Below are 16,024 nucleotides of genomic sequence, written 5' to 3' on the forward strand. Positions count from 1 at the left end.
GCTAACATCAGCGTCAAAGCACTAGGCACAGACAAAATTCTTTGGGGAGAGTTTTCCCTAGGCTAGCTATCATACAGAATAATTGACAATGAAGATTAGAAAGGTCATCCTATGACAAAAAGTTTCGAAAAATCTCCATTATGAACTACCTGCTCCACTCGTAGTCTCCTCCGTATCTGGGATTGGCATTGTTGACATGACTGGCCTCTTCTGGTTTGATGGAATTAGCAAAGGCATGCCAACCTAACAGATATGGCAAGATAAACTGCATAGATAACGAGGAAAAAAGTTCCAAGCATATGAGAAAACAGTTAATGATGCTAATAACTTGTAGACTTTGAGATGAAGCATATGAGAAAACAGTTAATGATGTTAACAACTTAATAGACCAAAGAAATCAACTACGGTCAGCAATAGGAAATCAGCTTCAAGTGCCATAAACAACAGTTTTAATCATAAACTCCCTGTTCAAAAGTTCAAGCATCCTATTTGCTTGGAAAAGATATCAAAAGAGGAAAGGCAAGTTGGGGGGTGTGGGATTTCATTGCCTAACATTTTTTTCCATCTTCAAACATCTCAACACTTGTGAATTTACTCATGCTGCTGTGAGATTTGTTGAACATTTTGCAGAAGATAAAAGAGAAAAAGAGAAAATCATTCAATCCACGAAGATGACCAGGATGTCATAATCTTCAGATACATCCCAACACCATAGACGGAAAACCTAAAACAAAATAAGAAAAATGATGGAGAGGGATGTCATACACTGAATGCTGAGTTGAGGACAGTGAACTCTGCTCGGGTGATTGGAATATAAATATTTTCATCCAAGTTTAGAAGTTTGTTTTGAACACCTTCAAAAGAAGCCATAACAAACAAATTGGATCAGAGAAAATGTTAGGTCTCAATATGTCACATGGATTGATTATAATCTCTTTTTAATTCAAGCATGGAACTAAAATATTAAGCACATGCAGCAAGACAGGAAAGAGAGTTAGAGGGGATGGGGGGCATAAATATATGTCTATCTTTCCCCTTCTAACTTTAATGTAAACAATCGTTATATGGATTTTGGTTACAAGATCTAAATGAGGAGCAACATGAAAATTTGATCCACCAACAACAGCATGGATACAAATTCCACAAGCATATCATTAACGTTGTAGGACAATGAAATGTATCAATACCAAACAACGCTTGAATACATGCATATTTTCCTAGGGTGATAAATGCACCAAACTTAAAATTGACAAGGATCTACTAGCAATGTATAATTGTTCTTCAGAAGATAGCATTGCACAAGAACAATACTGACACCGCTGCATTACATTTAGATATCATGGCATCATTCTTGTTTCCTCAAAAGGATTCAAGGGAAAATTGCATTACCAAGATTAAAGAAGTGGCCAGACCCATCAGGAAGTGGCTCTACCTTCAAGACCTTCCTAACCTTACCTTCCTCACTGCATAATAAAACAATGTCAATTAAATTCATCTCAATGTAACAACAATAGTGGCAACTTTGCATGACAAATTGTGGTAGGGCCAATGCTAAAACATTAGAAGAATTTAAACTAAACTTACTGTCCAAAAGTACAGGATGTAACTCTATCTTTACACACATATTGTTAACAGTTACTGATAGTTTCTGTGATACAAGCTATAAAGCCAATACTCCGAGATCTTTGCAAAGAGCAGGTAGTGAAATTTCTATCACAACACCTTATCCACTTCCTCCACAAAGCAATAATAAAAATGAACAAATTTTCCATGATTAATGGAAATAACTAATTAGAAGCATTCAGAAACAAAACCTGAGATTAATAATGGCAATTGCTAATTTTCAAAAAATAAAATAAAATAATGGCAATTGCTGCATAAGTAAACACAATATCATACATATATAACCATTCCTCCAGGAGAAACAAACAAACAAGAAAACTCTTTGGCTGTATTTTGACTTGTAGATAACATAAAATATGTTCTACCAATTTTTTTGGACAATTTCACAATGGATTCTGGCTCTCAAGTTTCTCATCCCTCAAAACTTCATCCTTATAAGCGGATTCAATCCCAAGCATTGCTTTACTTTTAGATTGTACAAAGACTTACAAATGACTTGCTGCTATTGAAGAAAAATCTTTATTAAGGAAAAATCTATTGCTTGCCTTCAGAGTCATTGATTGTCAATCTATATCCTTTAAACATCTGCTTTCAAATGGCATATGAAAGTACAAGAAACCACAAAGCTAAAATGCGACTGGGGATATAAAATATTTATGTTGCCAGCACACACATAATGCATCACGAAGAGTTCAATCAGCAACTTAAGTAACCAATCTACATGGACCAATGTCCAACACACACATAGGTAGTCAGGCAGGAGAGAATAGTACCTTTTTCCCTTAAAAGGATCATGGAAAAATTCACACGATTCCCTAGCACCGAGGCTAATCAGAGTTCCAATTTCTGTCACTGATAATGAGAACACCTGGAGAGATGCAAATCAGCAATGGATGTATATCATGTCTCTAGTCTATATTCATCCTTTTATACGATGACGACTTAACATTTGATGCATAGTAGACACATCAAATATAAAAATGAGAAATGAGAAAAGAAATTAATGAAGATTTTTAACATATATCCATTCAACGTTATACAAGCTCCTTGTTCTTTCAAATATGAATGGCGAAATCTGTCAAGTGTTTTAGAGAAAATGTAAAGTGACTTTGAGCACCCCCAGCATGAATACTTTAAAAGCGTGAAGTGCTTAATAGAGAGTAGGAAAGACTCAAAGGAAACTGACTTCTTTTTGATTGGTTCAGTTATCCATTCACTGCAGCTATTAGCTATATAACACTAACAATTTTTGAGTGGAAACTAATAGATATATTAGTTAGGCAACTTACTGGAATTAGTACCATTCTGTAATTTAGAACAAGACTTTGAAACAAAGCTGTCCTTTGTTCTATCCTAATACGTGAACCGTGCATTTCTTTAAATATTAGAAACATCAACATCTCAAAAGTTCTACTTAATTTTCTAAAGAAACATTGAAACCAAAGCCATATTAGCATAAGATCACCTGCTTCCTGCTCCAATCATATTGTCTAACACCAGCGGCAGGTGCAAACTGTAGCAGCACAAAACCTTCCCTAGATATTTTAAATGCCCCAGACTGCATAGCAAAACACACCCACCACACCACCGCGCCACACCCCCCACCCCCAGAAAAAAAAAGAACACAAAACAAAGAAAAACTATCAAAATTTCCAATATTCCGAACCATAAGTACAGTTATAGCTTGTAAAAAAAAGAAGAAAAAGAAAAACTTTGAATGAAACTTACATCTAAGGGCACAAACTCAGGGGCCCTCGGCTCCACAGTAAGAGCAGCCTTCCCTTTGTAAACTGAATGACCGACATAAAACCTCGGTGGCAACCCTGCCGTCAAGCAAAACCACTCTCAACACTTGAAAAACTACTGATAAAAGCTACCACACCATGGGTGGCTATTGCTTTACCTGAGGCTGGCGGCGATGCAGTGGAAGAAGAGTTACTGAACCTCTGTTGTTGATCAAAGTACTCTGATTGGCGGGATGTGAGAGAAAACTTGGAGGGTTTTGGGGTTAAAGACAGAGGATTAAGTTTAACGGCAAGGGTTTGGGTAGACTTGAGCCAAGAGAAAGAAGATAAAAGCTTGGTGTTGGAGTTGGGGTTTAAGGTTTGGGCTGAGAGTGGGGGAGAAGATAAGAATTGGAGTTGCAGCATTCTTCCCCCTTTTCTTTTTCTTTCTTTGATTTACTCACTTCTCTGCTACGTTTAGTAGCTACTGAAGCTTTTAGCAGTTTCTATTTTTTAAAATTTCACAAGAAAATGAAAAAGAAAAATCCCATCAATGGATACTGCTAACTTTAGAGTATAGTAAAAATTTAGAGAAAGGGTTCTTTTTTGGTGAAAAAATATGTTCTTTATTTACTAGTAGGTGGAATTTGATACTGTTGTCAGGTCGTGGGCTTAAGGCTTATCCTAGGCCACATGTCAAGACTAGAAAAGCAAAAGGCGCAGCCTCATGTCGTTTTGGCAACCACACGGTCTTCTTGAACATCACTTGTCACTGCAAAGTCATTTAGCCGATAGATAGATTTTCTTTCGTCTTTCAGTTTTCTTTTGCGTTCTAGTCTGAATCTTACATATGTAAATGTCTTCACTTTGTCCCTGTTTTCGACCACTCCTTCCTCAATGGAGGTACAAGAGTGCACGTTTTTTGGTTGTTCTCCCCTCTAAAACAAAGATTAGCTTCAAACCATGGGTGTTTTCCTCTTCCTCCAATGATGATTCAGCTTCACCGCCTAGACAAAGCCAAGTACTCTCTCGTTTTATTTCGTTTTTATTTCTTGGTTCACTTCTCTTTGCTCTTTTGGTGGGTTTTTTGGTTTTTTTTTAATGGTTTTTTTGGCCTCTGGTGACAGTTGGGTTATGATCCTTCAGAGGAGCTATATGGACTGTCGGTTGATCCAAAACCAAGGTTTTAGCGCTTTTGCTCTCATGCTTTCTGTGTCTCTATAGTGTTTCTTTGATATAGTCTTGATCTGTTACTTTTATTGCTCTGAGAACCTTGATTTTGTATGTTGTCAGCTGTTGCTTGACACGCATAGTCTGCTTTCTAGTAGAGACAATGTTCATGTTTAAAGAAAAAAATATTGCTGAGCAGCCCCCCTCTCAATAAAGAGTTATTGAGATCGCGCAATTCCTAGCATTTAACATGGTCTAAAATCTGAATTATCGTTGTGTTAAGATGTTTGAATTCAAAGGGTTTGTATCTGCTCCTTTCATGTTTATTTTCAGTATCATTTTAACCACTCTGTTTTCTTCTGAAAAGGGAATATCTGTCTATAAAGTGTTTGCTTCACTCCCTCATGACCCAAAACCCTTCATAGCTTGAGTACAGAGCTGACATCCTTTTTGAATTTGGTTTCAGCAATGCTCTTCTAGGGTCACCAAAACCAAGATCGTGGTTTGGTCCAAATGGTCAGTACATCAGAGAGCTTCCTTGTCCAAGTTGCAGGGGGAGAGGTTATACACCATGTACAGAGTGTGGAATAGAAAGATCAAGGTCGGACTGTTCTCAATGTAGCGGAAAGGTACATGTCCCTTAGTTAAATGGTAAAACAACATAAACACGAGAAGAGTAGCTAATGCATTTGCAGTTGATGACTGCTTCTTGAACAAAGATTGGAACATGACATGCTTTGAAATTTCCATGTTCTTATAAGGGTAAATTATTGTTAGGTAATTAAGGGAATCCATCAAACAAGTCTAAGAAAATCGTTTCTAGCCATTCACCTAATTTTGGCTTCCCAACAATGGCAGGGTATAATGACTTGTCGTCAGTGCTCGGGGGATCGTGTGATATGGGAGGAGTCAATTGATGAGCAACCATGGGAGAAAGCTCGTTCAATGTAATCTCATTATTCTGCTTTTTCTTTTATGCAAAAATCAGTTCAGATAAGTCATTTTCTCTACTGGATTACCTGTAGCCAATGCCTTTCTATAATGACATTTTTGCCTTTTTTCTGATGTGATCACCACTTGGGATGTCCTACCATCAATTCATTTTCTCTTTGACTGCCTTCTAGATTGAATAGAATTATAATTTCAACTATAATCATTCAATATTTTGTCATGCAAAAAATGTGTATATACTGTCAATTATAATTTGCTCAAGGTAATCATAAAAGATGCAGCCTGGCTGCTTCTACAGTCTGGTTATATATATATATATATATTTATTGTTATTCCTTTTAAATAATGAGCCATGCTTATTCTATTGAAAATTCAAAACCTTGCAATAGAAATATTTTCCTACATTCATATGGAGTCCATATTTATGTCCTGAGGCATGAAGTTTGGCCTTCTTTGTCATCATGAATTCTTTTTACTTAATTATAGTATAGATGGAAAGGAAACCTCTACATGATATTCTTCTGCTTGAGTTACTTGATAATACACTAGGTTTTGGAAATGCGCTTGATCATCATTGTGTATATTAGATTTCTGAGTTTATTGATTATGCATCATAATATAACTGCTCCTTTAAGTTCTTTTTCTCCTTTATTCCTCTTGTCCAGTTCTCCACTCAGAGTAAAAGAGGATGATGAGGTAGACAACCTAGACCTAAATCTGGATGTGAAGAAAAAATCAAAACGTGTTTACCAATCACCCTCTCCTGAAGTTGGATTGAAGATCAGCCGATCACTAAAAGTTAGTTGGCTGCTTGAATCTTACTGGCATTGTTTTATTCAAGACATTTTGTAGGCCTATGTTTTATACAACTCATAATTGAAATATTGAATTGTTCATGCATTTGTTTTAAATAAACTTTGGGCATCACTTCTTAATGAAGTTAGGCTAGAGTCATAATCTCTTCATGCCGCCATATCAACGCCTCAAATGTTATGTCTCAGGGGCTTGATAGCAATATAGGTACCTTGGTGAAGTTATCTTAGTTTGATCTTTGGTTCTAAAGGTGAAGTATCCTTTAGCTTTCGCTCCTTTACGGTAACTAGATCGTACAATTTATAATAGACATATATCAAGAATCACGTCTGGCTTCATCTGAGATGCTTATGTAAATTTTAAAAAACTGCTTCTTGCTTTCTATACTAGGTTTGAATACACATATAGGTTCCACACTCTTCTTGAATATTTAAATGGAGAAATATCTATATGTTCATGGATTTAATCTTCTTTGTTTAGTTGGATGATTGCAGAGTCTCAATGCAAAAACTGGACTATTTAGTAAAAGAATGAAGATCATCCATCGTGATCCTATGCTTCAAGCGCAAAGGGTGGCTGCCATTAAGGTTCGAAACTTTAGCTTTTAGCTTTGTCACTTCAAGTTTGCGTAACTTTTTTTTGGTCTTGAGTTTTGACCATTTGAAAAATGGAGTTAGTCACATTGTTTTGCGGGAGAGTGGTGAGGGATTGATTACATCATACACAATGATGGTAATATTATGCCCTTTTTTCTTTTTTAATAAATCAACATCTGTCTATTGCTTTCATGTCAAGGACTTTATGATATATGAGCGGACCCTCAAATATGGAAAAGTTGGAGTTCTATAATACTTCTTCATTTCATGACATTTTACTGTAAGAGTCGATTCCTGATTAGAAACCAGGGACAAAAAGTAAGGTATTGTCCGCTTTGACTTGAAGGGTCTGACAGTTTTGTCCATGAAAGGCGCCTCACAGTATAGGATCAAGTCTATACATTTATACCATAGTGGATCCTCACAAATTCTCAATGTTGGATTGGGGGCATCACAGCTTGCAACTTTCTCTATGCAGTTAGAACTTGTGCTTTTCTTTCCAACAAATTGATTAAGTGTATCTAATGCTTTGGTAGTAATAATATACATAATGCAGAAAGCAAAAGGAACTGCTGCAGCGAGGAAGCGTGTTTCTGAAGCTTTGAAAGCTTTTTTTAGTGATCCAGAGAACCGTCGCAAGCGGAGCATTTCTATGAAAGGTCTTCTCACATGTTCCATTAAAAGTTTGGTGCTGACAGGTTTTCATGAAGTCAGAATACTTTATTTTGGTTTTCTGGCCATACAAAAAATTCACCTTTTACAGTTTTACCAGTTAATGATATGTGCTTCTGTGATTTGAACCAATGCCTGGAATTGCTGGCCTTCTTTTCTCAGTATTTTATATGTTTGTCTTCTAAACTATAGATATGTTCTACATTCCATTATAGTGGAGGAAAACTCCAGTGTCAACTTTTCTCTTGATCTAAATTCCACATCTAAACTGTTTTGATCATCCTTTTCCAGATACTGGTGCTATGTTGTTTCTGGTATTCTTGATGATTGTTAGCAATGAGCTGTAACATATGCTATGATATTGGCTTCTCCACCACATTTTTTCTGGTATTCCAGTGTCATTGCTTTATATGCCAGCCATTGGAACATACTTAAAATGCTCCATTGCAGCATGGGATTTCTTTTTCTCCTATCTTTTAAGATTATAATGACACTATTATTTTCTTTCTTCTTGTGATGCAGGAGTTAAATTTTACTGTAGAAATTGTGGCCGTGAAGGGCATAGACGACACTACTGCCCTGAAATCAGAGGTAGTTCTATAGATAAGAGGTTCAAATGTCGATTATGTGGAGAAAAGGGCCATAACAGAAGAACCTGTCCAATGTCTAGGTTGAGCAATCACAAAAGCTCTGGTAGAAGGCGTCACCGTTGCAAGATCTGTCGTGAAAGTGGTCACAATCGTCGTACATGTCCTCGAGTGATAGGGGTGAGAGACAATTTGACTTCTGGAAGTAGAATGTACACCTGCAGGTTATGCCGAGAAAAAGGGCACAATATAAGGACATGTCCTAGTAAAAAGAAGAGCCATCAAAATTCTAATATTCAATTAGAAGAAGGAAGCCAGCAACTTGGTCTTCAATAATCGTGCTGGACAGTAGACAAAACAACAGAAAGTTCTGGCATCTCCATTTCCTAGTCTTTCTTTGGCTGGATTTAAGGATAGCATCCTACTTTCCCTTTTGATTTATCTGCTTGTCGATTTTGCTTTATCCACTAATTTCCTAACATGCAGGGGTTACTATACGAACGGCCAAAACCTTGAACAGAGATGTAAACCTGTTGTCCATTATTTTCACTTATTCAGCTTTATTTGCACTATGATGACGTGTTTTGATGTAAGCCATCTCAGCTTAGATGAGTTCAAGGGATGGCACTTTGGACAGATATCCTGTACTCTTCCATAAAAGAGATCTGGCCACTTTCTTTCGAGGTAGGCTTTTTGCCAATGGATCCAATATATGAATGCCTGCAACATGCCGCCTTTTAGAGAAAATAAAACCATTTCCATTTTCTTTCAAGAGTATAAGGGGGATGCAATAGCTTGTATTGGGAAAGAAACTGATAGCTTATGTGAAGCCTAACACGCCATTATGTTTTGAAAAATAGGAAATTTCAGAAAGCGATATAGGACTGAAAAGGATACGGTGTTTACTATGCAGGTTGCAGATGTATCTTTTAAACTGTCTTCTTTTACCAGGTTTACCACTAGGTGGCCGTTTTAGATAAAATTATAGTAATATTCCCTGGTCATGTTCTTTAAAGAGAGTTGAAGTCTTCTCATCCATTGCTGTCATTATTATTTGCTGAATAAACGTACAAAATTCATCTGGGGTGGGGGGTTGGAATTATCTTTTTTTTTTTTTTTTGCTTCGTGATTGTACATGCAGTGTTTCATTTCTGTTTCCAATGATTGGAAACACTAATTTCGTAGACTCTCAACTTCTTAGGATGCTTGAATCTGTCATTCTAGAGAAAGTTATGTGGAGACTGTAAAATGACAGCATTTCTTCACCTAGAGAAAGTGAGGGAGAGATGCAGCAGCTTTCCTAGGAAGATATGAGAATTAAACATGGCACTACTGTGTTGCCAAATGCAAGGATTCATTATCAGTCGATTAATCACTTGGTGCATTGGGCCATTCTCCTTCCCACATAGATTACAAGTTTTCGATTCTTTCGTAGCTCAGAGATGATCCCATTTAGCTTTGCAGTCCATATACATGAGCACAATTTATGATACAAAACAAAACCAGGGATCGGTTGACACTTATATGTCAACGCCTGACGTAAACAGAGGAGAAACAAATAACTCAGTCTACTCAATTGGAAAACAGTTGCAGTTGTTAGTTAATGTAACTAAGGTAGGTTTAAGGCACCATTCCATGTAAACTGCCCAGTTTTGTTATACAATGGCAGTTTACTATCTTCTGATTCTAAACCAGGAAGAACGTCTGGGACATGATCAATTTCATTATAGAACGTATCTCCCACTCCATTGTTATCGACTGTCTCCTGTAGCTCTTTTGCGTCGTTCTCTTCAGTTTCATCGAAGTTAGCATTCAAGTTTTGCTCTACTAGTTTGTTAAACATTGAAGACCTAAGCAGGAGGCTCAGTGCAGTGGGGGAAGATGACTTGGGACAAGGACTAACAGTGGCCTTCTTTTGCAAAACATCTTGCCTCCTTGGGCTGTCTAAGGCTTCCACTGTGAAAGGATTGGAATTGACGAGGGGTACGCCAAGTGTCTGCTCGGTCGGAAAAAGGGTAGATGCTGTCATTGGCTGAGAAACCAAGGTAGTTTGATTGGCTGGAGGTTTTAGCCATCTGATATATGTGCTTAGGTCAAAGTTGGTTACTGCATTGATCCCTCTGTACTCAATTGCGGCAATGTCATACGCATGAGCAGCCTCCTCTTGTGTACCTATAGTAAGATAAAGAAACGTCTCTTAAGCTAGTTGGGTTTCGACTGTAAACTAGAATGACATGAACCAACACCTAGGAAAGAACAGTAAAAGTTTCAGTAAGTGAACAAGAGATTCAAAGTAAGAAAACTCACTGTAAGTGCCAAGATAAAGGTACTTGTTTCCAAACACCCTTCCTATTCTTGCCTCCCATCTCCCATTGTGATGATGCCTGCAGTGCATTTAGTAAAGGTCTTAAGTATAAACTGTTTCCTTAACATTGAGATAAGGCCAGACTCTGTCTCCTTACTGCTCACCTTGCAACACCTCTATACCTGGAAACACCCCTTGAGAAACCACTGCTTCTCCTATAAACAAAAGGTAAAAACAATTTCAATTAAATCACAAATTTTGAATAAGAAAACAATGACATCTTGGGAAAATTATTACCTTCTTAAAGACGCTAAGTATTCCTCTTTTGTTACAGCTTTCATTATCTCAATCTCCTTCTCATAATCGGATACCTGCAAAATATATCATATACGCACTTAATAAAATATTGAGTCCATGCCACCCAATCCACTCTCAGATCAGCACAAAGTTAATTATACCGAAAAATTTGTGAAAGTTGACGTTCCCCAGTACTTAATAGCAGCCAAATCATAGGCTCTTGCTGCAGATTCTTCTTCATCATAAGCTCCTAATGGAATAGCAATCCCAAAAAACAGTGAGTTTTCCACTAACTAGTTTTCTCAAAGCAAATATGGCTTTTCATCACTTTAAGTACTAACTCACCAAGATAAACTGCTCCATCCATCAATTTCGTCCAAGGTACAACCAGAGGACAAATCAAACAATTAAGATGGCATTAGCAAATCCAGCATAAGAAACAAATTAACGTGCAAAAACTTTCGCATATATATCTGACAAGAAATGAGTTTATCTAGGTTGCATACCTTGTTTTCCCTTCTTCCTTTGTGTTGGATTCCAGGAAGCTTTATCCCATAAGTGAGCTTCGAACCTTCCAGTCCATCTATGTCTGTTGCAGCAGGGAAAAAATCATCCTCGTTCTCTTGATATTGAAAGCATAATTAACATGTAACAGCAAAACCAAGAGATTGTATAAAACCTGCTGACACCCCGGAATCTTGAACTTCTCTTCACTGTGGTGGCAGTAGGTTGATCACCTTGTTGCTGCTGTTGTTCTCCTTGTTGATTGTTGCAGCATAGTGAACCAGTGGAGGGGTCTCTTCGACGTCTCTTAATGCACTTGGTCTCAATATTGTCACCTTCTGCCATGCACAAACGACGCCTTCTAGGGCCCATTTCAGATTTTGCAGTAATCATTTCCATGGATCTGATCTCGCTATCAAGGAGCTACAAGATAATTGACCTTTGGTGGCTGGACAATGAGAAACTGAAAAGCAGTGTTTAGATATATAGGTGCCGCAACTTGGTCGTTTACTATTCTGTTTCTTTGCTGTTGAGATTTCTTAATCGGTCTTAAGACAAACCTTGTCGATGCTCACGATATCAGCCAGGACAAATTGAAGTGTCTATACTCTACTATATCCAGCCAAGCAGGAACTAAAGTGTGCGGACTGCAACGAAGGATTAAGAGAATAATCCATCTTCGTAACTGGTCTCTAGTGTGTCAGAATTTGACCCGACCCTGTTCCTCGGTGTTTTCAAGGTTCTAGACGACTTTGACACGTTTACAGACTCCCATAGAGTTTTACCATGCTAGTGATGCTCAAAACTAGACAGTGGATATATTATTTTCCTGGAATCTGTTTAGTTTAACGAATGTGGGCAACGTCTGCTTTGACATCATAATGATATAGAACTAAGTAACACTTCTGATAGTCTCTCAGTCTTTCTCCCCCATTTTTTTCACCTCAGTAAACTCGAGTTCTATCTTTCAGAATGGATTCTATTCACTCTACCAGGAGCTTACATTCATGGAAACCTGGCCCAAGGTTAAACCAGCTAAGTAACAGTTATCCAAATATTTCAACTGTTGTTTGCACAATTCAGACAGACAAAGTGGAAGAATACAATGGGAGTTTTGCGGAGAGGGAGCGAAGCCGACAAGTTTCCAATGACAAAATCAAATTTGGCTTCTTTTGACATGAAAATTCAAGTTCTTGTCACTTGGGATGAGTTATGTCTAGAACGGAACTTGTCTTCTGCGCAATGGTGTGGGTGGGAATCATTGTTTATGTCTGGTTTAGGCTTAGGATTTTTCGTCAGGGAAAGAAAGAAATTCATTTCACCATCTGCGGCTTGTTTTTTGTTTACATTTTAAGATTCCAATTGAAAATTTGACTAGTTCTTGTAAGGGGCAAAAATGAAGTTTGAGTTCACCACGGAGCTCTTGAGGTATAGGGCGATCTTTACTATGAAAAATAAAGAAGATAACCTATAATATTATCTGTTAATTATAATATTTCATAATCATCTAAAATTATTTATTTTTTCAATACACTTCCAACTAAATAATGGGTTGGTTTTTTTCCCCTTTTTTTTTTAATTTGCTACGATAGTGTAGGCTTATTAATTAGCCTTTTATATATAAAATTTAACCCAATAATAAAGTTAATTTTATGTGTTATTCGGGTTATTAAAATTAGTAGGTAGCATTTTGAAAATATGTATATGATATCAATAATCAAGTAAATAGTTCAATGATTACACAAAAATTAAAAAGAAGTAATAAGAAAATTTTAATAACAGAAATTGTGAGTAAATTAACACAATATACATATACATACATATATATATTTAGAAGTTAGAACTAATGCTCATGATTTTGTTAACAATTTGTGTGTAGATAATTGTGGTTATTCATTCATTTAATTAAATTTATGCATACCACTCCTGTCAAAGACAGAAATTTATGCATACCACTTTACTACTTGTTTTTATACTTCCTCCATTTGATGTCAATTGTGCATGTTAGGGAAACTTAAGAAACAAAATTTGACTTTTTTCATCTTAATTAAATGTTTTTATATTATTAAATACTTAATTAATTTTTTTATATAGTGTTACTTTTTATTGATTTTGAATATGTCAAAAGAGAAAAAAAAATTCACGAAAATAGAAAAAAAAAAGATAAAAAGACTTGAGCTAATAATAAAAATATATATAATTTTTATTTTTATATATATAATATGTGTATAAGAGGGAGCATATATACTTAGTACTTGTACATCTTGTACGAGAAAGTCTTTTTTGTTGAGATAAAAAGCAAGTTGTATTGCTTCATGGGAAAAACAAAAAAACAAAAGAAACCAAACAAAATTAGTTTCCTGCTTCCTACATCAGCAACAGAAACTTAAGATCTTCAAATTTTCTTCCATTGTCCTTGCAACAATCCCCACATTCAAAATTTTCCCTTACCCTTGCCTTAATTTCCCCAACATTCAATCTGGATACAAGAAAGAAAAATGGAATATAAAGAAGTGTATTCCCATTCACCACTTTCATCCCTGTGCTTTCCTCTAGTGCAGTAATAAGAGTAGCTAGGCCATTTTTAAGTATTCATGTCCACATCTAGTAATGGAAACATATAAAGTTTTAGCAAGGCCGGCCACGAACGCAGTCAAGAGATCCAGAATATCTGGTGAGAAGGGACACCATTTGACCAGGCTTAGCCGACATCATGAAGTTTCCTGCAAATCTCCTGCTTGCTCTTGGATTACCGGATTGAGTGAAGAAGGCCCCATTAACCATCAGGTCACCCTCTGATCTCCATGACCAATTCTTCCATACTTCTGGTGGTGCATAGTCCCTCTTGGTCACCTTCACAAAGTATTCACCAACCATGAATAATTGCATATTAGTTTAGCAAGAAAAATGATGGATGATCAATGTACTTATCACTAGGAAAATTGGCAAATGGAAATGTGACTAGCTACCTCCTTAGCTGCCGCGTTTGGTGGAGCAACAAATCGGTTGCCCTGGCTGATAATGGTAGGGCGGCTGCTACCTCCAATGGCATACATGAGCCAGTGGGTGTAGTCATTGTTGACCACATGGATAAACCCCCATCGGCACCTTGGCATCCTTTGTACCAATCCTTTACCGAAGTGGGTGAAAGCAACTGTGATCTGCATCTTCTGATCCTCGGAGTAGCTGTCACTTGCCCCGAACAACATCACCTGCATCACCACATCAGGTGAAATTATTTGTCAACAGATCCTCGTTCAATAAATAGTTAGAAAAAAAAAGTTATTAATTTCCTGGAGTTTTAGCAGCAATTTTTGATTACCTCATTGTGGTTGGTGAAATGGCAGTTGGAGATGGTAATGGCAGTTGAACCCTGGATGGCATCAATGAGACCATCATAGCAATTATACATGGAAAGATGGTCAAGCCAAACGTTGGTTGCTCCGAAAAGAGAAACCCCATCACCATCACTCTTCGTCCTGAAGCCGTAGTGGTCTACGGAATCCCTGATCATGCCACCACTGCCCTGAACGATGTCGTGAATGTGGAGGCCATGGATAATGATGTTTCTGGCAAACTGGATGGTAATGCCAGCCCCATAAGCCACATGCACGTTGGCTCCCCTAGCATCGATGGTTTTGTCGCTAGTCATAATGAGCTCCTGGTTGAGCTTGATGATCATGGTTCGTGCAAAGATGATCCAGAGAGGCCGCTTTTGGATCACAGCATGACGTAGGGTTCCGGGCTTAGGGTTAACCATATCATTGTCCGAAGGATCTGTCACAATGTAGTATCTTCCGTTCTTTCCACCAATAGTACCACGGCCAAAGCCAAGGGCGCAATCAGCGAGCCTCTTCCTGTTTCTGTACCAGTTAGGATCACATCTCCAGCATTGGTCAATGGGGTTGGTTGCCTGGCAGGGACCGGTTCTTCTCTTTCCCCTCAAGCTCCTTCTTGTGCTATTAAACCCCATCAAGGTCCTTCATGCAAGAGAAAAATACGTAAACCAATGAGCATAATATTGAAAATGGCAATGAACAATTTCGCACTGATCACATACCTGGCAACATGGTGATTGAAATGCTGAGTGACTTCCTCAGGATTGGGGTTATATGCCTTGTTAAAATGTTCTTTAGCTTCGGCTTCGAGTTGCCTCCAGTAATCATCAAATTCAGCGATGTGAGCATGCAGGGTTGGGATTATGACAACGAAGAACAAAGAAAAGAAAAATAACCCAAAACTTCTATTGCTCGCAGCCATTGATTCGACCCTTTTTTTTTTGTTGTTGTTGATGGTTTTACTCTCCTCTTCAGGCTTTGAAAATTTCAGCTTTGTGGTTCAATCTGTTGGCAAAGGCCGAGGTCCTGCAAGTAATTTGCCGATTTGCAGACAGGACCGAAGGACAACCTAAGCCAACAGGTCGAACTTACAAAAAAAGAAAACAAGCGAAATCACTTCGCTTGCCCTGTTGAGAAGAGGAAAGTCATGTTGTAATCATTACATGGGACTGTTTAAATACAACAAGACAGACCCTAAAACAAGACGATGAGCATGCATGGCGGTGAGTTGGAGTTCTTTTCGGCAGCGGGAAGGAAGGGGAACCGCTAGCATTTCAATTCTTGGAAAACCGTTGAGAGTTTTCCTCGTTAATTAATTTTGTGGCGAGAATTTTGCTTGCATATTTCTCTACTTAATGACCAATCAATGGAATATATTTATGACTGTCATTGGAAGATATTAGTAGGAAAAATCATAACCTCTCTACTCCCTTCGTCCCTTCTA

General features: G+C 37.6%; 4 protein-coding genes across 7 annotated transcripts; 1 reads left to right on the forward strand and 3 right to left on the reverse strand.

Moving 5' to 3' along the window:
* Positions 1-78: 78 nt before the first annotated feature.
* Positions 79-3,921, reverse strand: LOC110428191 (single-stranded DNA-binding protein WHY1, chloroplastic-like). The gene is made up of 7 exons (XM_021443936.2): positions 3,527-3,921; positions 3,352-3,446; positions 3,089-3,181; positions 2,397-2,491; positions 1,390-1,463; positions 766-854; positions 79-265 (listed from the first exon to the last, which is right to left on the reverse strand). Exons 1-7 carry the CDS (start codon positions 3,771-3,773, stop codon positions 146-148), a joined length of 813 nt encoding a protein of 270 aa, XP_021299611.1. The 5' UTR covers positions 3,774-3,921; the 3' UTR covers positions 79-145.
* A 151-nt stretch (positions 3,922-4,072) lies between these two features.
* Positions 4,073-9,447, forward strand: LOC110428188 (zinc knuckle (CCHC-type) family protein). Of its 4 annotated transcripts, none has more exons than XM_021443934.1 (9): positions 4,073-4,368; positions 4,475-4,530; positions 4,984-5,146; positions 5,376-5,464; positions 6,134-6,266; positions 6,776-6,868; positions 7,434-7,536; positions 7,841-7,936; positions 8,072-8,210. In XM_021443934.1, exons 1-8 carry the CDS (start codon positions 4,204-4,206, stop codon positions 7,894-7,896), a joined length of 858 nt encoding a protein of 285 aa, XP_021299609.1. In that variant the 5' UTR covers positions 4,073-4,203; the 3' UTR covers positions 7,897-7,936; positions 8,072-8,210. The 4 variants fall into 4 exon arrangements, 2 of the variants coding, with proteins under 2 accessions (XP_021299609.1, XP_021299608.1); XR_002446426.2 differs by lacking the exon at positions 7,841-7,936 and adding an exon at positions 9,338-9,447 and having other exon boundaries at positions 4,198-4,368; positions 8,072-8,820; XR_016352174.1 differs by lacking the exon at positions 7,841-7,936 and adding an exon at positions 8,997-9,270 and having other exon boundaries at positions 4,198-4,368; positions 8,072-8,820.
* A 250-nt stretch (positions 9,448-9,697) lies between these two features.
* LOC110428189 (AP2-like ethylene-responsive transcription factor At2g41710) lies at positions 9,698-11,641 on the reverse strand. The gene is made up of 8 exons (XM_021443935.1): positions 11,418-11,641; positions 11,245-11,327; positions 11,084-11,092; positions 10,900-10,988; positions 10,739-10,812; positions 10,606-10,656; positions 10,444-10,520; positions 9,698-10,308 (listed from the first exon to the last, which is right to left on the reverse strand). The coding sequence occupies exons 1-8, from the start codon at positions 11,639-11,641 to the stop codon at positions 9,746-9,748; spliced, it is 1,170 nt and encodes a 389-aa protein (XP_021299610.1). The 3' UTR covers positions 9,698-9,745.
* Positions 11,642-13,421: 1,780 nt separating this feature from the next.
* LOC110428254 (putative pectate lyase P59) lies at positions 13,422-15,719 on the reverse strand. The gene is made up of 4 exons (XM_021444034.2): positions 15,303-15,719; positions 14,565-15,222; positions 14,212-14,454; positions 13,422-14,095 (listed from the first exon to the last, which is right to left on the reverse strand). Exons 1-4 carry the CDS (start codon positions 15,500-15,502, stop codon positions 13,871-13,873), a joined length of 1,326 nt encoding a protein of 441 aa, XP_021299709.1. The 5' UTR covers positions 15,503-15,719; the 3' UTR covers positions 13,422-13,870.
* Between the last annotated feature and the right edge of the window lie 305 nt (positions 15,720-16,024).

Source organism: Theobroma umbraticum, unplaced genomic scaffold (assembly GCF_002168275.2).
Source record: "Theobroma umbraticum cultivar Fairchild unplaced genomic scaffold, ASM216827v3 scaffold_31.0, whole genome shotgun sequence".
NCBI lineage: Eukaryota > Viridiplantae > Streptophyta > Magnoliopsida > Malvales > Malvaceae > Theobroma > Theobroma umbraticum.